General features: G+C 43.2%; 1 protein-coding gene across 2 annotated transcripts in view; it reads right to left on the reverse strand.

Annotated features, from left to right (window-relative positions):
• Nucleotides 1-1,193: 1,193 nt before the first annotated feature.
• The window catches only part of LOC114306681 (uncharacterized), a 30,883-nt gene continuing 18,647 nt past the window's right edge, over nt 1,194-13,429 (reverse strand). For both annotated transcript variants that reach the window (XM_082899878.1, XM_028251967.2), the window contains exons 3-4: nt 1,739-1,785; nt 1,194-1,644 (exon numbers count right to left, since the gene is read on the reverse strand). In XM_082899878.1, the coding sequence (XP_082756004.1) occupies nt 1,526-1,644; nt 1,739-1,785 (166 nt within the window). In that variant the 3' untranslated portion in view covers nt 1,194-1,525. The remainder of the gene's footprint in view (nt 1,645-1,738; nt 1,786-13,429) is intronic.

Below are 13,429 nucleotides of genomic sequence, written 5' to 3' on the forward strand. Positions count from 1 at the left end.
ATAAACCTTTTTTATCAAGACACTAATCTATATTTAATGACTTGAAGAATTTTATCTAACTATTATTAATATTTTCTTTTAGTATAATTATTTATATTTTGTGCTTAATTATTTATATAATGTTGTTTATCCGCTAATCAAACCCTGGTGTGTTGCTATATTATATTACTGATATTCCCAAAATTTGGGATGTCACATATTTTGAATACACTATAAAAACATTTAACATTCTCCTCCCTGATTTTACTGAGTGAAAGTATTTATTATTCCAGTGTCAGCATTTTCTCATGAACCTATGGAAGGAGGTCTCATTGCATTTCAGTTATGGAATAATTTTGAATTTGTTGTGGTTATTTTAAAAAATTACTATTGTATTGAATAGATCATTGTTGTTAGTTAATTTTGATGTTTGTTTTCAATAGTTAGTGAAATATTTAAAATATTTTTTAAATAAAAAGATTATTACGTATGTGTATATGTATATATATATATTGTTTCAAGTATTTATTCAATACAAAAGCAAAAAGCAAAATAATAATAATAATAATATATATAATAGCAACCCGCAATTTTATTTTATATTGATATGAAATATTGTCAAACATTTAGAAACTAATTTTAATGGTCTCAAAAACCAAAACTTTTAGAAGCTAGTTTTAGTTGTCTCACAAACCAAAATTTTTTGCAACATAATTATGTCCTTAAAAGTTTATTATTTGATTTCTAACAAACTTTTAGAGAGAAATTTTAATTGTCTCAAAAAACAAAAAATTTTGCCACCACATTATTTGGTCCTTAAAAGTCTATTTATAGTTACAAATTCAAAAATTTGTCACTAAAAGCCAAATTTTTGACTTTTCCAAATAACCTATTATGGACTAAGCGCGCGAGAAGCTAAATTGTTTGGCTAAAGCGTTTAGTCACAAACGTTACTCTTTTAGAGACACTTTTACGGACGAAATGAATTTGTCCCTTAAAAGCCTATTTGTTATATATTGTGTCTGTCTTATAAATGAATATATTTCTCAATCCATAAGATAAGCAAAATGTGAGCATAGCAACTCACTAATGAAAAAAGAATAATGTTAGCAATGCCCAAAGTAACCAGGTACGAGAACAAAACTTACATTTCAAGATATGTATTCATGTATAGTATATTAGGTTCCCGCATCAATTAAAATCTAAATTACGACTTTTAGTCAAACAATTGTCTATAGATGCCAATTACCATATGTAGAAACAAAGCAAAACAAAAAAAAGCCATTCTTATGGCTTGACACATTCATATCAATCATTCCGCAAAAGAAAATGCCAACAAATGTGAATTGAAGTAACTAGACCAAGGAAGTTTTAACTTAAAACAGCTAAACAGAAACTGAAATTGTGAGCTTTTTTATATCATAAATGAGTTTACCACCATTATGCTAATGCTCTCTCTCTCTCTCTCTCTCTCTCTCTCACTCAATGTGGGCATGTGTGAATGGAAATGCAGTTCCTCCCATACCTGCTACAGCGTGTTGATTAACTAGCCTCCCCTGATCATCTGTGTATTAATTTCTCGAACAGGATTACCTTTTCCTTTTTGAATAACTTTACCAGCTACACCATCTTGATAAGAATTTGGTTTTCCTTCATGTTGAAATTCTGTGAATGGAGGACCACATTAACATAAACTCACAAGATATTTACCAAAATGATAGATCAAAGTAATAGTCAGAAAAGAAAATTCTGTACTCACGTGGTCGTCGAAAATAGATCTGATGCCCTTTGTTCGGAATTTTGCACCTACAACAAAGTTGACACTTGAAAGTCATACAGATGTGATAAGAGTTCCTCTCAATTTTTTTCTCCTTTCATTGTCTTTCTTCTTTTTCTTAGCACATATTCTCGACCCTAAATACATTTCCTTACTCTGTTTTTCCTCTAAACAAACAATTTGGCCCCCTTTTTTGTCAAAAAATATACAAAGCAAAGAATCAAAAGTAGATATCTCTCACATACGAAGTTCAAACAATTGCTTGGATTGAAAAGATACAATTATAGATTATCAGGGCATCAAACCACTCAACACTATACCTTCTACAATATTAATAGAAATTTAGATTAAATTAGCCTTTCAATTAAAGCAAATTGAGCTGGATACAAGGTTCTAACACCTTGCTTGGTATTGTGACGGCTTCTAAAGAAGTGATTTTGAGTGAAATGTTATGCGGAGACTAAAACTACACATCAAATGTTTTAAAGATGCAATCAAGCACACCCTAATGAAAAAAAAGGGCAGCAAAAATGCTTCCAAAGTAAATACACCGCAATACCAAACAGGGCCAAAATCACAGTCATGTTCGCCGATACAGTATAATAGGAGTTATGCAAATAGATTTGCAACACCAAAGATAGAAACATTGTTTTTGTCGCACAAAAAATGCTAAAGCTTCAAGCCATTAACCTGGCACAAATGAAGAAGAGGAACAAGATCAACAACTCTAAGACAAATTATAAGCTTGACTAGCTCAGATTCTTTCCTTCCTCCTTTCAAATTTTTTCTTCTTTTTCTCTTGTATCAGAACTAGCCATAACTAGAGCCATTCTACCGTCATACCACCATTATGACTTCACACATGAGCATTACACTGATTACAGTCTATGTCTACTATGGTAGACTATCAAGGGTACAACCTTGGCACAATTTTCATTTATCAACCATGATGTTACATAATGGTAGCAATTTTACAATCTTGGTCCCCAAGACTAGGGACAAAGGCACACTTAGGCCAAAGGGGGTCATGGCCACCCCCAACCCTTGGTGCATAGTGTACATCAAAGCTCAAAATTTTTATAAGGAATTTCCCCCTCCCCCCTCTGTAGACGTCCCCGAACGCCCCGGGAGGGTGAGTCCCGTTCTGTTCATTTGGGGTTACTACAGCTCAGGACTCTCAAATTGTCACAGTTCTAAATCTGAACCAAAGAGTCCAAATCTGGCAAATCGTTTTGAGAAAATAGATTTTGAAAGAAGTGCCAAACATGGACTGTTTTGCCAGATACAGAGTCGCCACCTAAATATTTTATTTTGGGGGAAATTTAGGAAACCCTGACTCGTTTGCCTAAGGCCACGTGTCCGTCATCACCAAAGTTGCCTCGGCTCGGGAACTTGGGTACGATTGGAGAAGGTCACTTCGTGAGCACCCCCGCTCGCCCGATCAAAGATCGGCCTCTACTAACCATGATATCTAGTTTTGAAAACATTGTGTGTTCTTATCCCGGTTATTAGCCTAGATTTACTATGTGATGCGTACAGCATACAAGTATAGACTGGATCGCCTGGATTGGAACAAAACATTTCACGTTTGTTTTTGAAAGATGGTTTGCTACTCGTAAGTAGGCTTAAAGATGCAGATTTTGCCACCCTCAGGTGGGCTTAGAAAAGATGGTTTTGCCACTATCTAGTGGACTTAAAACTCGCAGTCAATGATTTGTTCCAATCCAAATAACCCAACCTTCACCCACAGGCATTCAGGCAGTTATATCACATAAGCAAATAGCCTCATGGTAAGCATGCTATTCATGGCAGTCACTCACACGCATGCAAGGATGCTAAAGCATAAAACTTACCGAGTACTCCAAGCCAAAACAGAAGCTAATTAGAAATCCATGCATGATCCTAATTATACAGAAATGCCTAATGCAGCACATGCAAAATGCAACTATAGCAGGCTCGGCTATTCTAAACATGGCATATGAGATGCAACAGCTAATAAATATTCAACTTTGAAATTGAAATACAGATGCAGTTAGTATGATGCGCCGAGCCCGGCGCATGCAAAACAGATGAATGAATGCAAACATGCTATCATACTGTATGCTAATTGAAACATGCCCTAATCTAACCATCATAAGCGGGTAAATAAAAGGGAGAAAGACGTGGGGTTGGAAAACATACATCACACACACGCACACTTATTACAGTAATGCCCTCGCGCAGAGGGTCCGAATAAAAAATATACAGTCCCGAATAAATATTACAGTCCAAATAATTACAAAATCCTAATTAAATTACAAATTAAACTAGGTAAGCTATAAACTAGCATGCAAGCTAGGGACTGCCTTGACTCCGTCCCGGATGATGAATGGTGCATGCTCGGGTTGCCTTGCGCGGAAATCTACGGCGATGCCCCGATTAGCCTCTGTTTGCAATTTATTCTTGGAATGCGCGCCAAGCCCCGGAAGATTGTTGATTCTTGATTTGCTACAACAGAGAGCAGGAGAGGGGCATAGCAATGTATTTTCACAGATGTATGCATACCTCGATCCTCGTGCCATCAATCACGCATATCGATGCATGATGGCCGAGGAGTCAAATTGCACAACTCAATATGGAATGAATGCACATGAAAACTCAACTAAAACCTAACTCCATCATGGGTAATCCAGAGTGTCGGTGACTGGGAATTGAGACACGTTCCGTCGCTCGAAGTACGAAACGCCCCTCGTTTCCCGTGCTCAGGCTAACTCCTATCCCAAGCACAATGCAATATGCATGATATGCATGAATGCAACTAAGATACAACCTAACATGCACAATGCTACGGAATGGCATACACGATGTACGAGATAACATGGCATACACAATGCGCTAACATACAATCTAGCATACACAATGCTGTGAATCGAAATGGCATACACAATGCATAATGGACTTACACCAACACAAGTGGACCTCAGCCACACTCACATAAGAGGCGATGCGATGAAAATGAGACAACTCGAGATGAGCGCACGCATGCACGCAAACCGAGGACCGATCTTAAGGCACAAAATGCCACTCTAACAAGACATGGCAAGGCATGAAATATGATATGCAAACATGCAAGTTTCAGCAGCAAAACATGACCCAAAACAGCCTCGAATCATAGGAATATGGCACCCGATGCATGAAATGATCTCGAAATGCAAGATTAAGCACATGAAATGACTTGTAGCTACATCAAGCATGCATTATTTGATCATGACATGTGAAGACAGAATCAAGGAAGCCCCAAAACAAGCATGTTTACAGTTTTAAGAAAGGCCAAACAGAAAACACAAATAGGACAAAACTAGCATGCAAAAATGGCCCTAAATGTGAGATAAAGAAGTGAGTCACAGCTGCAGACCTCAAACAGATGAGGGCCCTTCAACAATATTAAAGAGGGGGCCAAAATATGATATTTTACAGTTTACAACAAACCCCAAAAACCAACACAGGTATGGCTAAGCTCTCATGCAAGAAATGGGCCAAAATGAGGGACAAAGAAGTAGGTGGTGGTTTCTGGCCTCAAACACAAATGGGCCCTTCAACAATGTTGAAGAGGGGCCCAAAATATTGCACTTTACAGTTGATAGCCGGACCCAAAACAGTATGCAAGAATGCTCAAAATGCTATGCAAAATAGGGCCAAAAAGAGAGATATAATACAAAGTATACAAACGATGCCTCAAACAATGAAAGACCCTTAATGAAACATAAAGAGGGGGTCAAAATAAGGTCACTTATAGTTCGGACCAGAACCCAAAAACAGAAGAATAAGAGGCTAACAAATCATGCAAAAATGGAGCCAAAAGAGAGATATAAAGGCAACTGATAAATGAAAGCCTCAAACAGCAATGAGCCCTTCAACAATGTTGAAGAAGGGCTCAAAATAATCTACTTTTCAGTTCATGACAGAGCTCAAAACAATTTATACATAGGCCAAAAATACTACACAAGAAGATGGCATACAAGGGAGATAATGAAGCAAGTGCAACAAGGAGACCTCAAACAGGTAAATACCCTTAAACAAACATGAAAAATAGCTCAAAATAAGTCTAGTTCCAGTTAGGGTCGGGGCCCAAAACAGCAAGCAAATATGACTTAGAAAGCATGCAAAATATGGACAAAAAAGAGGGAAATGGAACTTACCCTTGTAGACCAAACTTTAGGCAACTCTTGGCTTGAGTTTGGTGGCTCTTTAGCGCTGGAAAACAACTTCTAGCTGCTGGAATGGAAGATGGGGATGTGGTATTAGGTGGTGGTGTAGAGAAGGGTATTGGGCTTGAGAGGTTTTGAGCTTGGGAGTATGGAGAAAGAGAGATACAAAGCAAGAGCTTAGGGGGGATTTTTGGTAACCCTGATAACAGAGCTGGAGCCCCTGTTATATAGACAAAAAGGGGGGAAAAAGGGGAGGAAAAATGGAGGGAAAACAAACAAGCTTTCCCCCAAAAATGCACCCCCCGGGATACACAATCTGGGGGAAAAACAGATACACAGCTGTACTGTACTTGATGCAAGGAGCATGGCCGGCTGCTTATCTAGGTTGCAGGTGGCCGGCCGGCTACTTCCCATGGCCGGCCGGCCAAGGGTCAAAAGGTTCAATGAGAATTAGTGACCGGCCACCACAGAAAGAGGGCCTCCCATGTGTGTACAACACAACCCTGTGGTTAAACACTGGAAAAAGTGAACCAGAAGAGAGAACAACCCACTTTTCAAAGGGGTTCAAAAGGGTCAGAAAGGATTACTGGCCGGCCACCAAATATTGGTGGCCTCCCAAATGTGTACATCACAAATATGGGATTTAGGGTTCAAGAAAATGGCCCAAGGGTGTTCAACATTGGCTTTGAAGTGAAGAAAATCGGGCGGCAGAGGGCGATGAAGGGATAAAGTTGGCTGACAGAACAATTACTGGCCTCCCACCCTTCTACGGCCTTCTTAGCAATGAAACAAAGGTCCCTACCAAAAATGAACCAAAACCAATGCAGAATGAAGGTTCGGGGGCCGAAACGTGCAGCCCGAGGCCCCGAAAACCGGCTGTTAGGCACCGGGAGTGGTGTTCGACCACGAAGTCGGTCTCTCAGACCACAGTGTCCCTCAAAAGGAGCAAATAAGAAGTATGCCAAAAATCGGGGCAAACGGAGATGGTTAAGCGGTCCCGAATCGAGGCACACGGCCAACGATTCCGAAAAACAGGGAACCGAACTCCAAACGGGCAAAAATGGCCTACGACCACGAAACGTAGCCTACGGCCACTAAGAGATGATCTACGAGACCTCTCCCTCCCTTCGCAAAGAGAAAACAGAGAAAACAGAGCCTAGTTCGCAAACCGAGACAAAGCACAAAAGAGTCCGGAAGTCCGGAAGCAAGGCTCACGACCAAGACTCTGAAACCTCTGGACGAGCACAATATGCAATATCACCAAGTGCTCAATCGGTGACGTCTGAGTCTTAAGGTCGGTTAAAAATGGGGTGTCTACAGTTGCCCCTCTTTGACAGAACTCGAAAGTGATAAGTGACGGGAGTAAATGTCAAAGTCCCGAGACGACCCATTTTTGACAAGGCCGAAGACTTAGACAAACAGGCAAAACAAATAGAGATGCGCCCGCAGGCATGCCCGCAGGCAGGGGCAAAATGCAATTGACAATGCAAGAAGCCGAAGGTAACTCAATGATCGTGCAAATGCAGCAAGCTGTAATGGAGCAAGTATTCGCAAATAGATGCAACAGTTTTAAGCGAGAATGCAAAGCAATAACTATATTTCAAGTAGTTAAGAATGCAGAGAATTATTCAATTCTCGTCGCGTCTCACACGGAGAAGATACGATACCTGCGCGATTTGTCTAGTCGCACCAGCCTCAAATGAACCGTACATACAATATCGTGCCTGCAAAATAAAGAAACTCAACAAGCACAACATATCTAACAGCATACGTTCAATGTGATATCGAACGCAGACAATCATGGCGTTGATAGAAAAGTGCATCGCAATGCGGGAAGAAACACTCGTTTCGGCGAGGGTGACTCGATCGCGGCCTCCGGTCCACCTCTCGGAGAGGTTACAACATGTTCAGAAGGATATACCTTACTTTTGATGAGTAAACAATAAGACATGCATTGGAAGTTGAAGCTGAAGTTCCGGCGGAGCGATTTCGCGACAGAAAGTGCACTTCTCTTGTACTTTTTCAGGTCTCGGGGACTCCAATCCTCCTCAAAATTTGCAAGGACCTTGGAGGGCATGTGGGGAACACCACCGGCCAGTTTTATTGGGAGAAGGAGGCCACCGGCCATTTTTTGAAAAGTAAATGGCCGACCTGCCAGAAAAAGTGGCCGGCCGGCCACTTTGCCAAATCCGCGGGCAATTTTGTCCTTTTAGCCTCTTTTCTATAAATACATTTATCCAAACATTTTGAGCTCATAGGTGCAGCTCTGAAATTCTCCTCTCTAGCTTCCCAAACCATTTTCTCCCTCAGATCTGGGCTCTATACGCGTTTTCCAACGTCCCACGCAAGTTGTTTTCGCAAAATCTTTCAGTTTCAAGCACTTTGAACCGATTAAATTTTGGTTTCAGGGCTTCTTTTCTCATTTTTGCCACTTGAGGTGAGTTTGTCTCAATATTTGGAAGATTTTCTCGGGAGTTGACTTTTTCACTTCCCGAGAGTTGACTTTTGTTGACTTTTTTCAATTTTGGCTCATTTTTGCCCCTTTTGCAGATTTCTTGAAATGGCAGGTCAATTTCCCCATGGTGGAGGTTCTCCAGGCGCCGGAGGCGAGCCTGACATCATGTCTTTGCATCCGAGGGTTCGCCCCTTCATACCCGAGAGGTATGACCCACCAGTACACGTTCTTTCGCGGGCCGTTTTTCATCATTTCACCGAGTTCGACGAGCGAGCACCCGGGGATCTCCTCCTGTGGGAGCCTGAGTATCATCTCTCCCATGAGGCACGAGAGGTATTTTACTTCGTTTTTACCTTTTCTGTAACGTATTACGAATTTTTCTTGCATTCTACTTGCACTCTGAACACACGGTTCAATCACTTGAATTTCTGAACACTCAGCCCGTAAATTGATTGTAAACACACAGCACACACCGGTTGAGGGTTGAACACGCAGCTCACACACTGATTTTCTGAACGTATAGTCCAATTTGAAGGTGAGCACACAGCACACACTGATTGAGAGTTGAACACGCAACCCAAACACTGATTTTCAAAGCACACGCCCAAATTGATTTTCTGAACACATAGCCCAAACTGATTGAGAGTTGAACACGCAGCCCAAAACACTGATTTTCAAAGCACACAGCCTCAATTGAAGGTGAACACGCAGCACACACTAATTGAGGTTTGAACACGCAGCCCAAACATCGATTTTCTGAACACACAGCCCAAATTGATTTTCTGAACACACAGCCCAAACTAATGGTGAACACGCAGCACACACTGATTGAGATTTGAACACGCAGCCTAAACATCGATTTTCTGAACACACAGCCCAAATTGATTTTCTGAACACACAGCCCAGACTGATTGAGATTTGAACACGCAGCCCAAATTTGATTTTCTGAACACACAGCCCAAATTGATTTTCTGAACACACAGCCCAAACTAATTTTCTGAACACACAGCCCAAATTGATTTTCTGAACACACAGCCCAGACTGATTGAGATTTGAACACGCAACCCAAATTGATTTTCTGAACACACAGCCCAAATTGATTTTCTGAACACACAGCCTAGACTGATTGAGATTTGAACACGCAACCCAAATTGATTTTCTGAACACACAACCCAGACTGATTTTCTGAACACACAGCCCAAATTGATTTTCTGAACACACAGCCCAGACAGATTGAGATTTGAACACGCAGCCCAAATTCTAGTTTTCTGAACACACAGCCCAAATTGAATTTCTGAACACACAGCCCAGATTGATTTTCTGAACACACAGCCCAAATTGATTTTTTGAACACACAGCCCAGATTGATTTTCTGAACACACAGCCCAGATTGATTTTCCGAACACACAGTCCAGACACTGATATTTCGAACACACAGCCTAAAACACAGATATTCTGAGCGCACAGCCCAATTGATGGTGAACACGCAGCCCACTTACTTTACTTTGCACGCAGCCTATTCATTTTATTCGCACGTAGCTTTATTCATTTCATGCTGAAACATGTGTTCATTCTGAATGTAGGTGACTTCTCGCAACGTGCGAGGGTATGGCTCCACCGCGGCTAGAGACTGGTATGCTGAGCTCCCGGAGGCCGTTCGGGATTTGGTTGACTTAGCGGGGTTCGGGCCCTTCTGTGCTGGGCTATCTCGTGGTCCTGCCAAGAGAACGCTGATGGCCGCCCTGGTGGAGAGATAGTGGGACACCACCAACTCTTTCCATTTCTCTGCCACTGGGGATATGACTATGACCCCTTTTGACTTCGCTGTATTGACCAGCCTTGATGTGGGAGGCTGGGCGATCCCATATGATGATGACATGGGCGAGTGGGAGGCCGCTTGGATATATCTGCTGGGGACTCGCCCGCCTGTTGACAGAGCTTCGGGGAGAGTCCGATACACCTAGTTCTCTTCCTATTTCCGGCGGGTGGAGATGGAGCCCGGGACTCCTGATGAGGCAGCACAGTATGCCCGCGACTTTTTGATGTTCCTCTTCGGGACCACTTTGTTTGCCGACAGAGGGAACACTGTTGGGCTTTATCTGCTGAGTGCCTTGGTGGACCTGTCGCAGGTCAGGCGATATGACTGGGGTGGTGCCGGCTTGGCCACCCTTTATTGTTACATGAGCGCGACCTCACGCGGACGGGGGGACTTACTTGGCGGCTATTGGAGAGCCTGGGAGGTACTTTCTTCCCTTTTGGTTTACATTTCTGCTCCTCATTACTTGTACATCGCACACACGGCGCACTTTATACTCTGTATCGTGCATTTTGCCCTCAGCATTTCACATTCTGCTTTGTTTTCTACAATTGTGGGTCTATGTATAATTTCCCGACATTGGCCCCGGAGATGATGGTAGCGGGACCTCTCATGACCCCGTACTCACTTGTGTTTGAAGGCCGGCACCGGCCAAGACCTCGGGAGTCTCTCCTCTACCTGCGACAGTATTTCGACACGGTGCGCTCATCGGAGGTACTTCAGAACTCTCAGTTCTTTCTGTTTTCATCTTTGTTTTGTCCTGTACATCTTTGATTTCTGCTTGGTTTATGCACCTGTTATCCGCAGATTACATGGAAGCCCTGGGCGCCTTTAGGTGAGGGTCTCCGATTCTAGTTTGCCGGAGGGTGGGGTGCCTCCCGGTACAGGCTCCTGTTCGAAGGGCCAGTTGGTAGGGCCTTTTTTCTGGGGGAGCGTTTCTTGCGTTAGGTCTGGGGGTACACTTCTCAAGACCCTCCCTCAGCACCTCCTGCCGATATGCGGATCGCTAATGTACTCATTTCCCGGGATGTTGTTAATGCTATGCTGGGCACTGATGCTTTGCTATATCTTGAGGAGGGGGACTACGCCACTTACCGTCACACATACCTGATGCCTCCGTTGACAGAAGTTCGCACTCCGATGATGAGGCCTGGTGGTATGCCACCTTCGACCCAGGCCCGAGCTGGGGCACCAGCAGGGCTGGTACATCTAGAGGTAGGGGTGGATCGGTTTCCCCGATTCCTCCGACTTTTCCTCATCTTGGGTGGCCGGACATGCCGACTGAGCTGATGGGGTGGCAGTATGGGACTACCTCTCCGATTCCGATCGCGATAGAGCCTCCGATGCCCGGTCATCGATATGTTAGAGACCCCGACTCGCCACCGGTATGTTTTACAGCTTTGATTCATCACTCAGATATTTGGACGTTCATTCCTTTACTGATACCCTTGCCTTTGCATTTGCAGCCCCCCGTTGAGTATATGATCAGGTGCTCGAGATGGTAGCCTCACTTGAGGGGATGGTCCTACGGAGGGAGGCACAGTTGTCTATCATGGGCTTCCAGGTACCCTTTAGTTTTCTGGCATTTATCATACTTCTGATGACATGCTGATTTCTACTGCATTGATAGGCTACTTGTGTAGAGCACATCTGACACACACCCCACTTGTACACTGTGTTTACATGCACCCACTTCATGTAGTTTTTGCTTGAATCTACATCTAATGTACATATTTGGACTGATGTATTTAATTTGAACTCTTTGTTCTCAGATGCCTCCTGTATATGCTCAGCCGCAGGCCGGGCCACCTAGGCCTTCTCGGGGAGTTGGGCCATCCAGGCCTTTTCACGGAGCTGGGCTATCCAGGCCTTCCGGAGGAGCTGGGCCATCCAGGCCTTCTCGAGGGGAGGGTTCGTCTCGCAAACGCAGAGCACATATTGTAGAGGAGGAGCCTGATGAGGATAAGGAGAAGGAGGTTACAGACCGTCAGTCGGAGACATCTGCTGATAGAGAGGACGGCTCCGGCCTTGGTTCCGGGAGTGGAGGCGAGGCTGAGGGGGATCCCGAGGATGACGACTCCGACTCAGATGATGGTGATGGCGATGGTGGCGGAGAGTCTATTCTGCAGAAGAGGGCGAAGAGGGCCTCTTATTACTGCTCTTGAGAGCACAGATGCGGCTGTTTCCTGTTTTATTTATCTTTTTGCTAGTAGTTGTAGCACATTGTACATTATCGGGCAGTTTTATTCTCTATAAAACTTGTGGCTTAATCTGTAAAATGTTGTAACAAGTGAGGCATGATGGGATGAAACAGTTTTTTGAAAAAAAGTATTGTATTTTAAACTCTTAGCATCATATCGCATCGTTTTGCATCATAATGAGATTGAATGGAAATGTGCATTGTGCATTTTGCCCAGTCAGGTAGTGAACCGACGGAACTACTTAACTTTCTAAGACATAACAAAACCTTAGCAAGTTTACAAATCGATAAACAAGATACAATAGTGTTGACAACTCGATAAACAAGACTCAAACAAAATGCTGAAACACGACAGCTCGACAAACAACTCGATAAGCAAAACGACAACTCGATAAACAAAACAACAACTCGATAAACAAGACTTAACAAAACGAAGTGTACTTCGAACGATCTGGGCAATGGAGCGCATCCGAAACAGAGTGAAATAGAGGCCTTTGACACATTCGTTGCATGAAAATGCTTGAAACTTTCCCTCGGAGGGTAAAACAGGGCTGAAGACATACATTGGAGCATGGCCGGCCACTTTTGGGAGCCGGCCGGCCAGATTTATTGTAGAGAGGGGGCCACCGGCCAGTTTTGAAACAAGAAATGGCTGGTCTGCCAGAAAAGATGGCCGGCCGGCCACTTAGCTCAGCAACCGCCCAATTTTTGACATTTGTCCCCCTGAATAGTGTCTTTTCCTCTTTAAAAGGCTTAGCTCCGTGTTTTGATTCAATTCATCTTAGTTTTGCACAAGCATGGAGGCGTTTCTCGTTGAAAATCTCACAGCTTGGATCGCTTCTCTAGATGGCTCGGGAAAGTTGAACTTCTGGGGTTTCGGCTTGAATGCACTATTCACGCTGAGCCGCACACCGCTACATCTCCCTTTCCTCCATGCCGCGGCGAGGTTTTGGAACCCAGTGACGCATGTCTTTAGCTTCGGCGGGCAAGAGGTATGTCCAACTTTTGAAGATTT

The sequence above is a fragment of the Camellia sinensis genome, chromosome 12 (assembly GCF_055761805.1).
Source record: "Camellia sinensis isolate YWXY chromosome 12, ASM5576180v1, whole genome shotgun sequence".
NCBI lineage: Eukaryota > Viridiplantae > Streptophyta > Magnoliopsida > Ericales > Theaceae > Camellia > Camellia sinensis.